The sequence below is a fragment of the Stylophora pistillata genome, chromosome 4 (genome assembly GCF_964205215.1).
Source record: "Stylophora pistillata chromosome 4, jaStyPist1.2, whole genome shotgun sequence".
Taxonomy (NCBI): domain Eukaryota; kingdom Metazoa; phylum Cnidaria; class Anthozoa; order Scleractinia; family Pocilloporidae; genus Stylophora; species Stylophora pistillata.
Window position 1 is genome coordinate 35308807 of NC_142522.1, and position 13841 is coordinate 35322647.

General features: G+C 37.8%; 2 protein-coding genes across 3 annotated transcripts; both read left to right on the forward strand.

Annotated features, from left to right (window-relative positions):
• Positions 1-2814: 2814 nt before the first annotated feature.
• LOC111327847 (uncharacterized) lies at positions 2815-6159 on the forward strand. Of its 2 annotated transcripts, none has more exons than XM_022932139.2 (4): positions 2815-2960; positions 3765-3937; positions 4610-4694; positions 5123-6159. In XM_022932139.2, the coding sequence occupies exons 2-4, from the start codon at positions 3788-3790 to the stop codon at positions 5380-5382; spliced, it is 495 nt and encodes a 164-aa protein (XP_022787874.2). In that variant the 5' UTR covers positions 2815-2960; positions 3765-3787; the 3' UTR covers positions 5383-6159. The 2 variants fall into 2 exon arrangements, with proteins under 2 accessions (XP_022787874.2, XP_022787873.2); XM_022932138.2 differs by lacking the exon at positions 2815-2960 and adding an exon at positions 3096-3306.
• A 2658-nt stretch (positions 6160-8817) lies between these two features.
• On the forward strand, positions 8818-11571 carry LOC111327867 (uncharacterized). The gene is made up of 4 exons (XM_088758454.1): positions 8818-9015; positions 9481-9653; positions 10418-10502; positions 11109-11571. The coding sequence occupies exons 1-4, from the start codon at positions 8946-8948 to the stop codon at positions 11369-11371; spliced, it is 591 nt and encodes a 196-aa protein (XP_088614580.1). The 5' UTR covers positions 8818-8945; the 3' UTR covers positions 11372-11571.
• The last annotated feature ends 2270 nt before the right edge of the window (positions 11572-13841 follow it).

The window sequence follows — 13841 nt, forward strand, 5'->3', positions numbered from 1 at the left end:
ATAAGAGATCAGAGCGTTATATTGTACCTGATTAACCCGGCCCGCTTAACTATTCCAAATCGAACCCTTTACTGAGGCGAGAAAAGGCATCATATTGTAGCAATCATGCCCTGTCCTGTGACTAGTCAGTGAGCTGTACTGTGCCTAATCAAGGGTTGTGCTGTACCATTTCCAAGAACTGTTGATTTCATTTTTGAGTGTTTTTTTTTTCAAACCATTAAATACACCGTCGTTAACTTAACCTCAAATGCACTTTGCTATGCATGCGCTTTAAGTATTTGATGTTTGGCTTTCTTAAAAGGTTATTTTGAGACCCTCTGAGAAAAACAATTCGTCCGGGTCTCCTCCCCCCCAACAGCTCTTTTGTTTGCGAGGAAAAGAAGAGAGGCTTTTGCCGTATGTAAATTTAGATATTTGAAAAGTGTCTGTGGATAAATCGTAACATAATTATCTTTCAATGCTTAGAAGCGCTAAACGGTCTTTTTAGTCCTATCAGTCATGAAGATGCAATTTATAAGGTGGCGGCGCACTTTTATTAATTAATGCTAAAGTCCTATAGTATTGCAACCCCCTCAATTTACTTATTTAGCTCGATATGTTTCTCGTAGAGTCGTGAAGGAATTTTACTGACAAAACAAAAGAGTGTCACAGATGTTTTCTAGGAAAAATACTAACCTTTTTTCCGTAGAGTGTGTTGTCTTAAGAACCACCTTAAAGCTACTTAAATCAGAAATTGAATGTTGAAATTGAATGCTATGCCACTTTTAGCCACAGAGATTTCAATGCTATCATCCTCAATATACGAGTGCAATTCGTACAGTGGTTGTCAAATTTGTAAGATTGTGACCTCAGCCTTCCTTTCATTGTGAATAATCCTCGTGTTTATTCGCACAATAAAGGAAGGATCGCTTGACAAGGTAATAGTGTTCTGGTGATTATCAATATATTTACAAGCTTCATGTTATGTTAGTTCAGGCATGTCATTGTAACGATAACAGAACCAATAAGATCTAAAGCAAGGTGAGGTGTATGCCTTTCAGTCTGTTTGAAGAATAATTACATTTTTGGTTTGAGTTAATCGTTAATCAAAAAAGTTCTCAAAAAGGGCTAAACTTGAGCTATTCAAAGATTCTCTCCACGTTAATGTTTAAACGATACTCTCTAGGAAATTTCTTGTAAATTTCAAGTTATTTTAAGTTAATAAAACGAAGATGTGGTGTACGGAGTTTTGATGATATAGACCAAAAATCGGGAGGTAGATGTAAATTTCACATCAGCACGGGTTATGAAATGAACTGGCAAAAAATTTTATTACTGATTTTGGAAGCCCAGTGATGGCTTTCACTGCCCAGATAGAAATAAAGATCAGAAGTGGTTGGTTATCGAAGGTGCTGGGCCTTAAAATGCCCTTATTTTTGGACTTTGTCAAAACCAGAAAAAGTCGTCTTTACAGCGAGAGGTGAGGGAAGAAATGAAATGAGAAAGTTAAAACAATTCAATTTCCTTGAAGGCTGACAGATATAGAATACAACCCAGTTAAATGAATTTGCAGATGGATTTTCAGTTTGTCATAGCAGCAATACAAAGTTAGGTAATTAATTATGCAAAAATGCAGGAAATGGGGGTTTTCCTAGGAGTACCCTATAGTCCCAGGGAATTAAATATTTTGACCTATTGTTTTCACACATTTATTAACTCGTGATTTTTTGTTTGAAGACAAGGAAAAATGCTCCAACAGCATAATAGAAACATTTCTTATTTATGATATATGTATATGACAAACTGAAAGAAGTGAAACTAGAGAACTCCTCCAGTTAACACAATTATACACTGACCTTTTGTTCATACGTGATATTTTTAGTTCCGTTGATACTGACTTATCGCACGTACACATGCTGTATAAGCTGTTCGTTCATCTAGAAGGAAAGTAAATTCCAGTCCGTTTGCTAAGGGCAAGGAAATTATGCAAAATATAAATATCGGCGAACACAGCTGAAAACGTCAATTTATTTCTTCGTGAAAGATTTCATCACGTTAAGTCTTTCAAGATGACTTTTCCTATTGTTGTGACGTTCATGGCATTGCTTTCTTTGTGGAATATCGCAGGTTAGATTTTTACCATAAATATTAGGCAAGAAATTTCTGAAACTGTCTATATAACCCATATCTAATTGAAATTTCCAACCTCGAAGCATTTGCGTAACCGTACATCGTCATTTTATTTCGATCAAAAGAGTACGAAGACCTATTCCTATTTAAAAGATTTTTAAATCGAGCAGAATGGAATATGTAAGAAATGATCACGATGATCATGATTATAGAACGCTCTTGTAGTTATCATGATAATCAGAAAAATATTACTGTACGTACAAAACCAAAGCTAACAACACGAAGCATGAAGAACACCTGGTAACCTTTTACTTTATCGCTCTGTGCTACAGTCTCTACATTTTTGCTCTCTGAAGGCCGAGAAAAGACTAGTCTTACAAGTAATTCCTCTCTACAACAACGAAACGTTCGACTCAATCCGAGCCAAAAATATTTTCGTGATGTTATCAATTATTGTATCTGGTTCATCATCAACGATCAATCCCTGCCATTGAATTGCTCTCGTTTTGAAGTTGAAAATGGCGCCATGAAAACGCCTCCCTCAATATGGCTTCCCTATCAAGTTATTTGGCTCGCCGCTGAGTATGGAAAATGATGGGTATACTGTCTTCTGATTGGCGACGCGAACGGTCTGTATCGGTATGTCAGGTCATGTCATGCCCTCTAGGTATTGCCCGTTTTCGTTCGTTCAATTCTGCACAGAAAAGACTTGATGCTGCCTTGTATACCATCTGAGGAAGTTTTTTTTCTTCCTTTTTTTTTTTTTCCAGGGAAAAAGTTTACCAGAAGCTAGAAATGCAGTAGAGAGTCACAGAACACAGATGCTGTAAATTTTTAAGAGAGCCAAAGAGGTGAGCATAATAACGAAGTCTGTTCAGCCATTATTGCAAGATATTGTCCTCCTCATTTTTTTCTTTTGATATGGACAGAAAACAGAAATGACGTATCTAATATCTAGCCATCTTTATCATGACCTAACGCTTGATAAACCACGCACATATATTTTTTTTCATTCTCAGTTGAGGTTGTAGCTATAAGCTATTACGACTTATGCTCGTTTATGCAAACAGCTTGCGACAACACTCATAAAAAGATTATAGCCAGACGCCCTAGAAATTCGATTCGGTATGAAAATAACTTGTGACTTGATGATCCTTGTCCTTGTGGGTTTGAATTTCAATTACTTTTGTGCGGTTGGTAAGTTAACTACTTTTAAGTTTTCTTAATGTAGCACTGTAGTACCGTGCCTAATTAGGAATGCTCAACAGAGCCGACCCTCAAAACTGTTGTTCGCTTAATTATACAAGTCAGATAGCTGAAAAATCTCCAGATGAGACAGAACCTTGGCTAATCTTAACTCAAAATGAGCTTTTTTAAATCGCTTAACTCCATGCCTAAAAAAATATTGTAATACAATCAGACAGTTTTCTGCGCAAGAGATCTGCTGTTTCAATTGTTCCTTCAGAAAAATGATCTTTTCGCTGTCTCATTCCTTTTATGGTTCCCAAGCGGTTAGGTAAGGAAAGTGCTTCTACCTGCTTGCGTTCAAAAAATATAACTTAGCCGCATTTACGAAATGTCGAATTTTCAACTTATCGTCTGTGTCAGGGCTTAATTAAGATCGAATGAAACTCTTGTTTTTGTTGTCTTTAAAGGTGCCACGACTGAAGACCTGCAAATGAAAGTTAACGAACCCTCCAGCTTTCGACCCTCATCGTCTGAAATGTGTGACATGTTGGAAAAGGCAAACCTCGAAAACCGTGGCTTTCGAAAAGAAGTTGTCAGGAAGTCGTTTCTGAAGCCTGGAAGAACAAGATCGGATTTTGAGGTAAGAATTATGTATACTTAGAGAATACTTAGTAGTTTATTCTTCTCTTTGTTTTATATTTAATACCATATATACCTCGTTTACAATACGTATATCACTTAAAATGCTAAACGTTACTTACAATACTAACATAACGTAGATGTACAATATTAACCTCTGTGACAATACTAACATTACAAAGGTATTAATGATACTAACAATATACTTACAATACTATCAGTACATTTAGATTACAATACAATGCAGAAGCTCGCAAACAATAATCATAGTTCATTAGTTACTTAGTGAGAAGAATTTGAATTCAAAGTACAATTTCCTTTTTTTTTCTAGTGTTAGAACTTTTTTCTTTTATGGGCTTTGCAAATATAATAGAGTGTGATAATAATGGAATACCATTAAAATGATAGCAAATACCATACTTATAGAGATGCTTTCGTATCAAATGCTGTTACAGGGATGTATAAGATGCTTATTTTATATTTTTCAAACGGGGAAATTTCTACAAATTGTATCGATGGGTACTGAGTGTTCTTGTCGTTTCTGCTATATGAATGAGTACAGGGGAATAGTTTACATCAGTATATTGATCTGATGGGTGTTAATGTTCATTATTGCATACGACATGATCAATACATTTTAAACAGGCTGTGTTTGTTTGTTTTTTTTTTTCAGACGGTGTACAATTATGAAAAGGTGGTGAACTGCTCTGCTGGAGCCATTCAAAAAACGGGAGTGGAATTGAACACATCTTTACCAGGTACTGACCTTTATAAGCGAGTCTGCAGAGAAAAAAGTCATCTAATGTACGTCGAAAGCGGTGGATTTACAGCCAGTAAATGAGGGAAAACCATTCTTAAGCCTTTCTGTTTTTTTCAAATAATTCTTCAGTTGAGAAGTCTCGATATTTTTACCATCTGCCGATTCAACTGATTCTTAATAGCGGAATGGTAAAGAGCATATTCGTCTCTATTGCATGAAAGCAATTTATTAAGATTTGTTCTGAAGTGATGCTTCTAATCACTGCAATGCGTGAACTGAACAGTGTCGTTATGCTGAACGAACGTGGTTTATTGTTTACCGGCACATCAAGTTTGGTAAACGAAGTAAAGGTACATTATTGGCTTTTGCGAGGTTTATTCAGAAAAGGTGAAATCTAACTAGTGCATTATTTCTTTCTGTTCCAAGGTGCTTTCGGAAAGGAAATGTCTCGCTGGGTAACAAAAGAAGTGAAAGGCAAGCATTTCGACAAGAATGGAAGGTGTACAATGGGACTGGAAGTTGATTTTAGGGGAAGCAAAGCCTGTGATGTGAGAAGCAAGAGTAAGAATGTCAAGAAAAGGATCCGTAGACTCTTTGGCTTCAATATCAGGGCATCTATAAGACTCAGACTCAAGGGTGTGGTTTTCAGAGTTCCTAGTTATAACTATACCAGCATGTTGGGTTAATCATATTTTCAAACCTTATTCTATGGAATGATAGCGTGGATCTCAGCTCGAAAACCAGTGCTTGATGTTTTTTGTTGCTGATATTTTCATAGTTTGAATTCCGATCTTGAGTGACACACGGCAAACAGCTTTCAGCTTTTCAGGCTCGTAAAGTTACCGAATCTTTCGAGGAACGAGCCCCAGGATAAAAAAGAAATCAAGATATACACTTAGAGACCATTCTCTATTTACTACCGCCGGGATGGGGGGGAGGGGGGCTGGAGGATTTTTGCTGTGTCCAAATGGAATCTACCTGACCCCCTGAGACTGTGTAGAATTCTAAAGATCCCCCTTCTTTTTTGGTCAGTTTCTTGTACCTCCATTTTATGCCCTCTTAACGACGACTGATATCCCCTCCGACTCCCTGCAGACCTGTAACCCCTTCGCCCCCTCAAGCTTGAATATAGATTGGTCCTTTTACTAAAAATGTGTTGAGAACTGTAGCTGCATTCAAAACTGCGCTATTGCACATTTTTATACCGTCTTTGAAGTACACAAGACGGGAAATTTTCCTGTGACTGTTTCGCTAAGTAGAGCTGAATGATTTTGTAACAATCTGCACACCCTGATTGGAGGAGTTTCGGATGCTCTGTTGAAAGAGGGACCCAAACTTTTTCACTTAAATTGAAATTTCTAATCAAGTAAATTTAAACTGTTGTTGGTTATAATTGTGTGATAGAACTGTTGGTTAATTGCAGCAAATGAGAGGCAATAAAACGAGGATCAAAATGCAGAAAATTATCATGCGTGCTATCTCGGCTAGAATTGCTAGTTTTAATTTTCCACAAAAAAGGGAAAAAGACGCTTAAGTGATGCTCTTTCTTCTAAATGAGATAGAGATTAGGTGAGGGTGATGAAGCTGCATATAAAGTAAAGCCGAAAAGAGATTTATACTAATGACTTGAGTATCCTAAATTGTGTTTAAACCGATTTACTGTACTCTGAAAAAAATTTCTGCACGTCAGTTTTCTTTTGCTTGGTGAAGGATGTTCAAATGCAGAGCGACATTTCATTTCAAATCAAAATCAAAATCAATTTCCCTAAACACAGCATTTTATTGAGCCAAACTACAGGGAACTCAAGTATCTGCCTTATCAAAACAGTCTTCCCTACTTTTCATAGTGTTCAGTATCCAAATCGGGCCCTGTACTGAGATCAAAACAAAGCGCCATACTGTGGCAAATCAAGTAATATCTTGTAACTAATCAATGCGTGGCACAATGCCTGATGAAGCGCTGTAATGAGCTTAATCAAATACCTGTACTCTGCTTTACCAAAATGCTTTGCTGTGTCTATTTGCAGCAATCAAATAGCTCTCCTGTGTTTAATTAAAGCGTCGCACTTAGCTTGATTTAAGCGCCTTTCGTGCACTGCGAGATTCGCCATGATAAAGAAGTTGTGCTATCGTTTTTGACTTGATTAAACCAGGAATTCAATGCTTTTCGCAAGGAACTGCTCAAGATGAAGCGTTAACAAAGTCATGTGCTAATGTGTTATCGTTTCTGCATCATCAAGCCCTTTATTTGCCCCAGCCTCTCGGGCCCACTTTAAAACTTCTCTGGGACATCTCTGAGTGGCGAAAAAAGGCAACTTTTCAATCCTTTCTATTCGCTGAAATAATCATACTTTTTCGTAATTGGGACATTTGAAACAGCACCGTTGATGAAGAAGAGTAATGGTCACACACACAAAGACGAAAGCACACCTGCACATACAAATAACTTTAAAACAAATTTTAAAGAAAACTTTATTGAAATTAAAACTGAACTTCGTTAAGTTAAAGTCTATGACAATGCTAAAACTAGAAATAGTGAGACCTAAGAGAGAACAATGAAAACTCGTTTTCTATTTGTCGTTCAGCTACTCACACTCCATAGTGACTCGAAAAAAGGAAAAACAAAACAAAAACAAAACAAAAACAAATAAGTGCAGCAGGGGACACCCACAGAGATATATCAAAATGTGTTTGGATGGGCATCTGGATTGTTTTTTCTTTTTTTAATCAGAGTCTAGTTAGACTGTAGGAGGGGGCGGTGGGGGGGGGGGGTGGTTAGTTCTAGACCAAGACCAAATAAATCTTACTTCACATCTAAACCTGCGTAATACATATCGGGGTGTAGGGTATGGATTATTCCGAACTGTAAAGTGCTGTGTTACAAGCCTGCAGCTAGTTGTAAGAGTAAACCGGAAAGCCATTCTTGAAAAGTTTACAGTTTTATATTCTAACAAGACATGAAGTTAAGCGCTGCTGTGTCACGCATTTCACGATTATTCTCTTTCCAAGGTACCAAGGGTCACTAATTAGGCTATTTCAAATTCTTTTATTTGAGGTTCAACTAAATTTTGCTAATCAGTTGGTACCTGGAAACATACGGCTTTGAATTGGCGATCTACGGCCGCAGACGTTCGTTCGGCACGTCTCAACTGAGGCAATACCCAATACAAAGAAACAGCTGTCCTTTCAAGACTTACTTGTATGTAAATCCCATAATAATGCGTTGCAAATCTTTATCGTGCACAGTTTCACACTATAGTTAAATCGTCATTTCTTTTCAATCCGATGAGTATGAAGACCCATTTCTGTTTATTAGTATTTTTGGATCGAGCAATAGGATAGTCTGAGAAATTGGAGTGTAGAAAGCACTTGTAGTTATCATGATATTCAGAACAATACTATCAGTACTTTTGCTCTAAAAAAAGGCTGCAGCCATAAGCATAAAACATGCAGAGCCTTCCTATTTTTTTCGCCCTATGCTACAGTCTTTACATGTACACGTTTGGTTCCTGGAGGCCGAGAAAAGATTTTCTCAAAGCTAAAGCCACTACATCAGTGAAACATTCGACTCAATTCATGCCAAAATATTTTCGTGATGTTACCAATTATTGTTTATCTGATTTATCCTCATCGAACAATCTCTGCCAGTGAATTGCTTTCCTTTTTGAAGTTGGAAATCGTGTCATGAAAACACCTTATACAATATGGCTTCCATTCGGCTCACCTATAGAGGATAATGACGGGAATCCTGTTTTCTGATTGGCGACGTAAACGGGCAGTATGGGTATGTCAGGTCATATCATGCCCTCTCGGGATTGCCTGCTTTCGTTTAATTCTGCACGAAAAAATTCTTGCAACTGCGTTGTATTATAAGGTTTTTTCTTTCTTTTTCTCCAAGAAAAAAGGGCTGTCCAGAGGATAGTACTGCAATACAGTCAAAGAAATTGGCGGCTGTAAATCTTGAAGTCAGCCCAAAAAATTAACACCACAACGAAGTCTGTTCAGTCACTATGGCAGGATACTGCCCTTCTCATTTTTTCTATTGATATGGACAGAAAAAAAAATGAAGCATCCAATATTCAACAATCTTTATCTTGAATTAACGCTTGATAGACTACGCACATACAGTGTTTCCATTCTCAGTTGTGGTAGTGGTTATCGACCGTCAAGACTTATGCTCGTTTATACAAACAGCTTGTGCCAAGGCTAATCGAGAGATAGCCAGAAGTTCTAAAAAATTCGATTCGAAATGAAAATTATTGGTAATTTGATGATCTTTGTCCTTGTGGGTTTGATTTTTATTCAGGGTTTTTCGTTTGGTAAGTTAACTTTTTTTAAGTTTTTATCAAGGGCTAAAATGACATGCGTAATCAGGAAAGCCTAACCAAACCAATCCTCAAAACTGCCTTTCGAAGCTTAAATCATGATCAGCTGGCATGCAATTCTCAGGTTACGACAGTACCCTGGCTACTTTTGATTACAATTGCCCTTTCAAAATGAGCAACTGTTCGCATAAAAATTACTGCAGTGAATTTAGATTAAGTTGTTTTAGCGGAACCGATTTTTTTGCGCAAGAGATTTTCCCGTCTAAATTTCTCTGTTGAGAATTTTCTCTTTCATGCCTCATTCCTTTTGCGCCTCCCAAACGATCAAGTTAAGAAAGTGCAACTGTCTTCTTTTGTGGAAACATAGGTGTAGCCCCATTTACGAGCTTTCGAACCTTCAACTTATCGACATCGACATAGGTTAAAGATCGAATGATCTTGTTGTGATTGTTTTTAAAGGTACCTCAACTGAAGACTTGCAAATGAAAGTTAAAGAACCTTCCAGTTTTCGACCCTCATCGTCTGAAATGTGTGACATGTTAGAGAAAGCAAACCTCGAAAACCGTGGCTTCCAAAAAGAGGTTGTCAGAAAGTCGTTTCAGAAGCCTGGAAGAACAAGATCGGATTTTGAGGTAAGAATCATACATAGAGAATAAACAGTAGTTTATTCATCTATTTGTTTTTTATTTAATACTTTATAATCATCGTGTAACAAAACCATTTTACTAACACTATTAAGCATTATACTAACAATCTCTATATCTCTTTGTGCCATAAGGCTTTGACATTCTCTTTCCATCCACTTTGTTTTGTTGCTAAAGTTCTAACAGTCATCCATGATTGCCACCCAGCTATTCGTCTTTCGTCTTCAATCATTCTCCTCCATGTTGTTTTTGGTCGACCCAGTCTCCTTCTCCCTTCTGGCCTCCATTCTAATGCTGTAACACAGTGTTTCTCTCTGTTCTTCCTCTGTTCTCTCAGAGAACAGAGGAAGAACAGAGATGAACACTGCGTTACAGCATTAAAATGGAGGCCAGAACAGAGGAAAAACATTATACTAACAATACTAACACTTATACCTAGTTGTACATAACTATGACAATATTAGCACTATTCATGACCTGTACTAACAATATTTCATGGCTTACATAGATAATGATAATACTAACAATACTTACAAAACTAAGGTATCAGTTTTTTACTAATGAGGAGGGAAGAAAGGATTTAGGAGGGGTGGGAGGAGTCACATGGCTTTCAACGGGAACGGAGGGGAGATCAGTCGTCTCTGACAGATTATGAAGGGGGACTGTAAAAAATGACTACCTTTGAAAGAGGATTGTTAGAATCCTACAGAGCCTGAACAATACATTCAAACATGCTTTGTTTTCTTTTCCAGACGGTGTATAATTATGAAAAAGTAGTGAACTGCTCTGTGGGTGCCATTGAAAAAATGGGAGTGGAATTGAACACTTCCTTGCCAGGTACTGATCTTTATAAGAGAGATCGAGTCTGCAGTGAAATAATTCTTCCACCTCACCACCCGGGCGGGCAGTACCCAGGGAGTTTGAATTTTAAACTGATTAGTTCGTTCAAATTCCCGTCCCCCCCTGGGAAAAATTTCGTTCAAATGCCCCACCCAAGCGCAATGTTTTGTTGAATGTTTCTTTGTGTGATCAACGAATTTTGAAGAATCTAGCGAAAGTATCCACTTGTTTATGGAACAGCTGATTTTTTGCTTGTTAGCATTATAGTCTAAAATGTAAAAACATTCTTCTGAGCCATTTTCTCACGAAAGCGGACGCTTTTCCTTTAAATTAAAACTACCTTACTTGAAATTAAAACTAGCGTATTCCACTGGTTTAAATTTCCCAACCTTCTTTTGGAAGGTTCAAATTCCCCCCTCCCCAGGGCTCGGACGACGATCAAATGTCCGTGGGTTGCCGCGGGGGGGGGGGGGGGGAGGGGGAGGGGCGTTAAAGCTTCGAATTTAAGTTTGGTAAACGCAGTGAGGGCGCATTATTGGTTTTTGCGAGAGGGTCAATCGAAAGTTATATTCTAACTTGCGAAATGTTTCTCTCTCCTCCAAGGTGCTTTCGGAAAGGAAATGTCCTGTTGGATAATAAAAGAAGTAAAAGGCAGGCATTTCGACAAGAATGGGAAGTGTACAATGGGACTGGAAGTTGATTTTAGGGGAGGCAAGGGCTGTGATGCGAGAGGCAAGAACAAGAATGTTAAGAAAAGGATCCGTAGACTCTTTGCCTTTAGCATTAAAGCATCTATAAGACTCAAGCTTCAAGGTGTAGTTTTCAGAGTTCCCCGTGTTAACTATACCGGTATTCCCTTCTTGTAACGCAAACTATTAAAAGACGATTGCTTGTTAATGATAGTATGCAATCCCACTTGTTATAATTAGTGTGCTCGTAGCCGAAACGAAACCAATAAACTTGGAGAAGAATAAGAGGGTGGGTGATGAAGCTGTATAGAAAGTAAAAGTTAAAAAGGCGGAAAATGGGAACACTAATAAATATGGTTACAATTGCTCTTTCCGGGGTTAACGTTGCAGTTTTTACTTTCCCCTAACCCTTATTCTACCTCCGTGATTCATTGGCTTGTTCCCTTAGTTTCTGTATTTACTTTGCTATACTCTGCAAAATGTCCCTAATGGTATTTTGAATGCAGTTTTGTTTTGGTTGTGAAAAATATAACTATACAGAGAGACTTTCTTTTATTTCAAATAAAATCAAACATATTTCCCATAAGGGAATTTTGGATCGTTCTTCCCCTTGAGAGAGCTGCATTCATGATGATCACAGCATTTTACCCAGCCAAACTTCTGGGTCGTTATTTGTCTTATCAGAACGACCTTCTCTATTTAATCAGAGATCAGAGCGTTATATATTGTACCTGGTTAACCCACTTAACTATTCCGAATCGAGCCCTGTACTGAGGTCACAAAAGGCATCGTATTGTAGCAATCATGCCCTGTCTTGTGACTAGTCAGTGAGCTGTACTGTGCCTAATCAAGCGTTGTACCGTACCATTTCCTAGAACTGTTGATTTCGTTTTGGAGTGTTTTTTTTTTTTTTTTTTTCAAACCGTTAAATAAACCGTTGTTAATTTAACCTCAAATGCACTTTGTTATGCATGTGTTTTAAGTATTTGATGTTTGGCTTTCTTAGAAGAAAGGTTATTTTGAGACCCTCTGAGGAAAACAATTCGTCGGGGTCACCTCCCACAGCTCTTTTGTTTGCGAGAAAAAAAGAGAGGCTTTTGCCGTATGTAAATTTGGATATTTGAAAAGTAGCTGTGGATAAATCGTAGCGTAATTATGTTTCAGTGCTTAGAAGCGCAACACGGTCTTTTTAGTCCTATCAGTGATGAAGATGCAATTTATAAGGTGGCGGCGCACTTTTATTAATTAATACTAAAGTCCTATAGTATTGCAAACCCCCCAATTTATTTATTTAGTTCGATATGCTTCTAGTAGGGTCGTGACGGAATTTTATTGACAAAACAAAAGAGTGTCAAAGATGTTTTCTAGGAAAAATAATAATCTTTTTCCGAAGAGTGTGTTGTCATAAGAACCACCTAAAAGTTACTTAATTCAGTAACTGAATATTGTTACCGAATGCAATGCCACTTTTAGCCACAGAAATTTCAATGCTATCATCCTCAATACACGAGTGCAATTCTTGCAGTGGTTGTAAATTTTGTAAGATTGTGACCTCAGCCTTCCTTTCATTGTGAATAATCCTCCCGTGTTTAGTCGCACAATAAAGAAAAGATCGCTCGACAAGGAAAAAATCATTCTCCTGATTATCAATATGTTTACAAGCTTCATGTTATGTTAGTTCAGACTGTTGTCATTGTAACGATAATAGAACCCACTAAGGTATATAACAAGGTAACGATAATAGAACCCACTAAGGTATATAACAAGGTAACGATAATAGAACCCACTAAGGTATATAACAAGGTGAAGTGTATGCCTTTGTCTAATTAAAGGATAATTAGATTTTGGGCTTGAGTTAGTCTTTACCCAAAAACGTTTTGAATGAGGTAGATTTCTCTCCGCAGAACTGCTCAAATGATCTGACGTTTGAACTTGCTAACTTTTGCTTTGATCCGATAATTTGCACACTACGCCTCCAAACCCCCCCTCCCCCCACCCCCAACCTAGGTGTTCCTTTTGGAAAACCTGAAGCATTTTCGTTTTGATTTTGCCTCAACATGATCTGATGATTAACGAAAGCCTTTCTGTTCGAGGACAAGGAAACTAAGAAAGAGATGGAGAATCCTTTTTAGCACGTGACATGTACAATGGTTGGTTACCTCCACGGTCAGATGGTTCTGTTCTCAGCCCATTTAAGTGGGAAGCTGAAAATAGACTGGCTTTAACTAGAGGAAGTCGTACTGAAGCACGACTGCGGAAACTAAGTGAGCAGTCAAGAATCCCTTTCTAGTGCACTTACAATCCTTTTAGGGATGCGCAGCTGTAAAGCGTTCACATGAAACTATAGTTTAGCTGAAGGAGGACATTTTGAAGAGCAAATGCGGAAACTAAGTAATAAACAGTCGATAATCCCTTTCTAGTTCACTTACAATACTTTTATTCGCAGTAAGATGCTCTTGAGCAAGTTTAAAGGTTAAGGTAGAAAAATGCTGCAACTCAAGGGAAGTAACAGGGACGCACAGCTGTGTAACCTGAATAGCAACAGCAGACCCCCCCCCCTCCTTGCATTTCCTTTAAGAATAATGTCATAACTATTTTGGAGGGTTTCTTTGGAATTGAACCGGCGTAACGTTGTACTTCCTTCAGT

Bases quoted from the DNA above. Each gene is read 5' to 3' on its own strand.
- LOC111327847 (XM_022932138.2), top strand. From the start codon at position 3,237: ATGAAAATAACTTGTGACTTGATGATCCTTGTCCTTGTGGGTTTGAAT. The intron at 3,938-4,609 runs GTAAGAATTATG...TTTTTTTTTCAG, and splicing joins GAACAAGATCGGATTTTGAG to ACGGTGTACAATTATGAAAA. The intron at 4,695-5,122 runs GTACTGACCTTT...TTCTGTTCCAAG, and splicing joins ATTGAACACATCTTTACCAG to GTGCTTTCGGAAAGGAAATG.
- LOC111327867 (XM_088758454.1), top strand. From the start codon at position 8,946: ATGAAAATTATTGGTAATTTGATGATCTTTGTCCTTGTGGGTTTGATT. The intron at 9,016-9,480 runs GTAAGTTAACTT...TTGTTTTTAAAG, and splicing joins TATTCAGGGTTTTTCGTTTG to GTACCTCAACTGAAGACTTG. The intron at 9,654-10,417 runs GTAAGAATCATA...TTTCTTTTCCAG, and splicing joins GAACAAGATCGGATTTTGAG to ACGGTGTATAATTATGAAAA.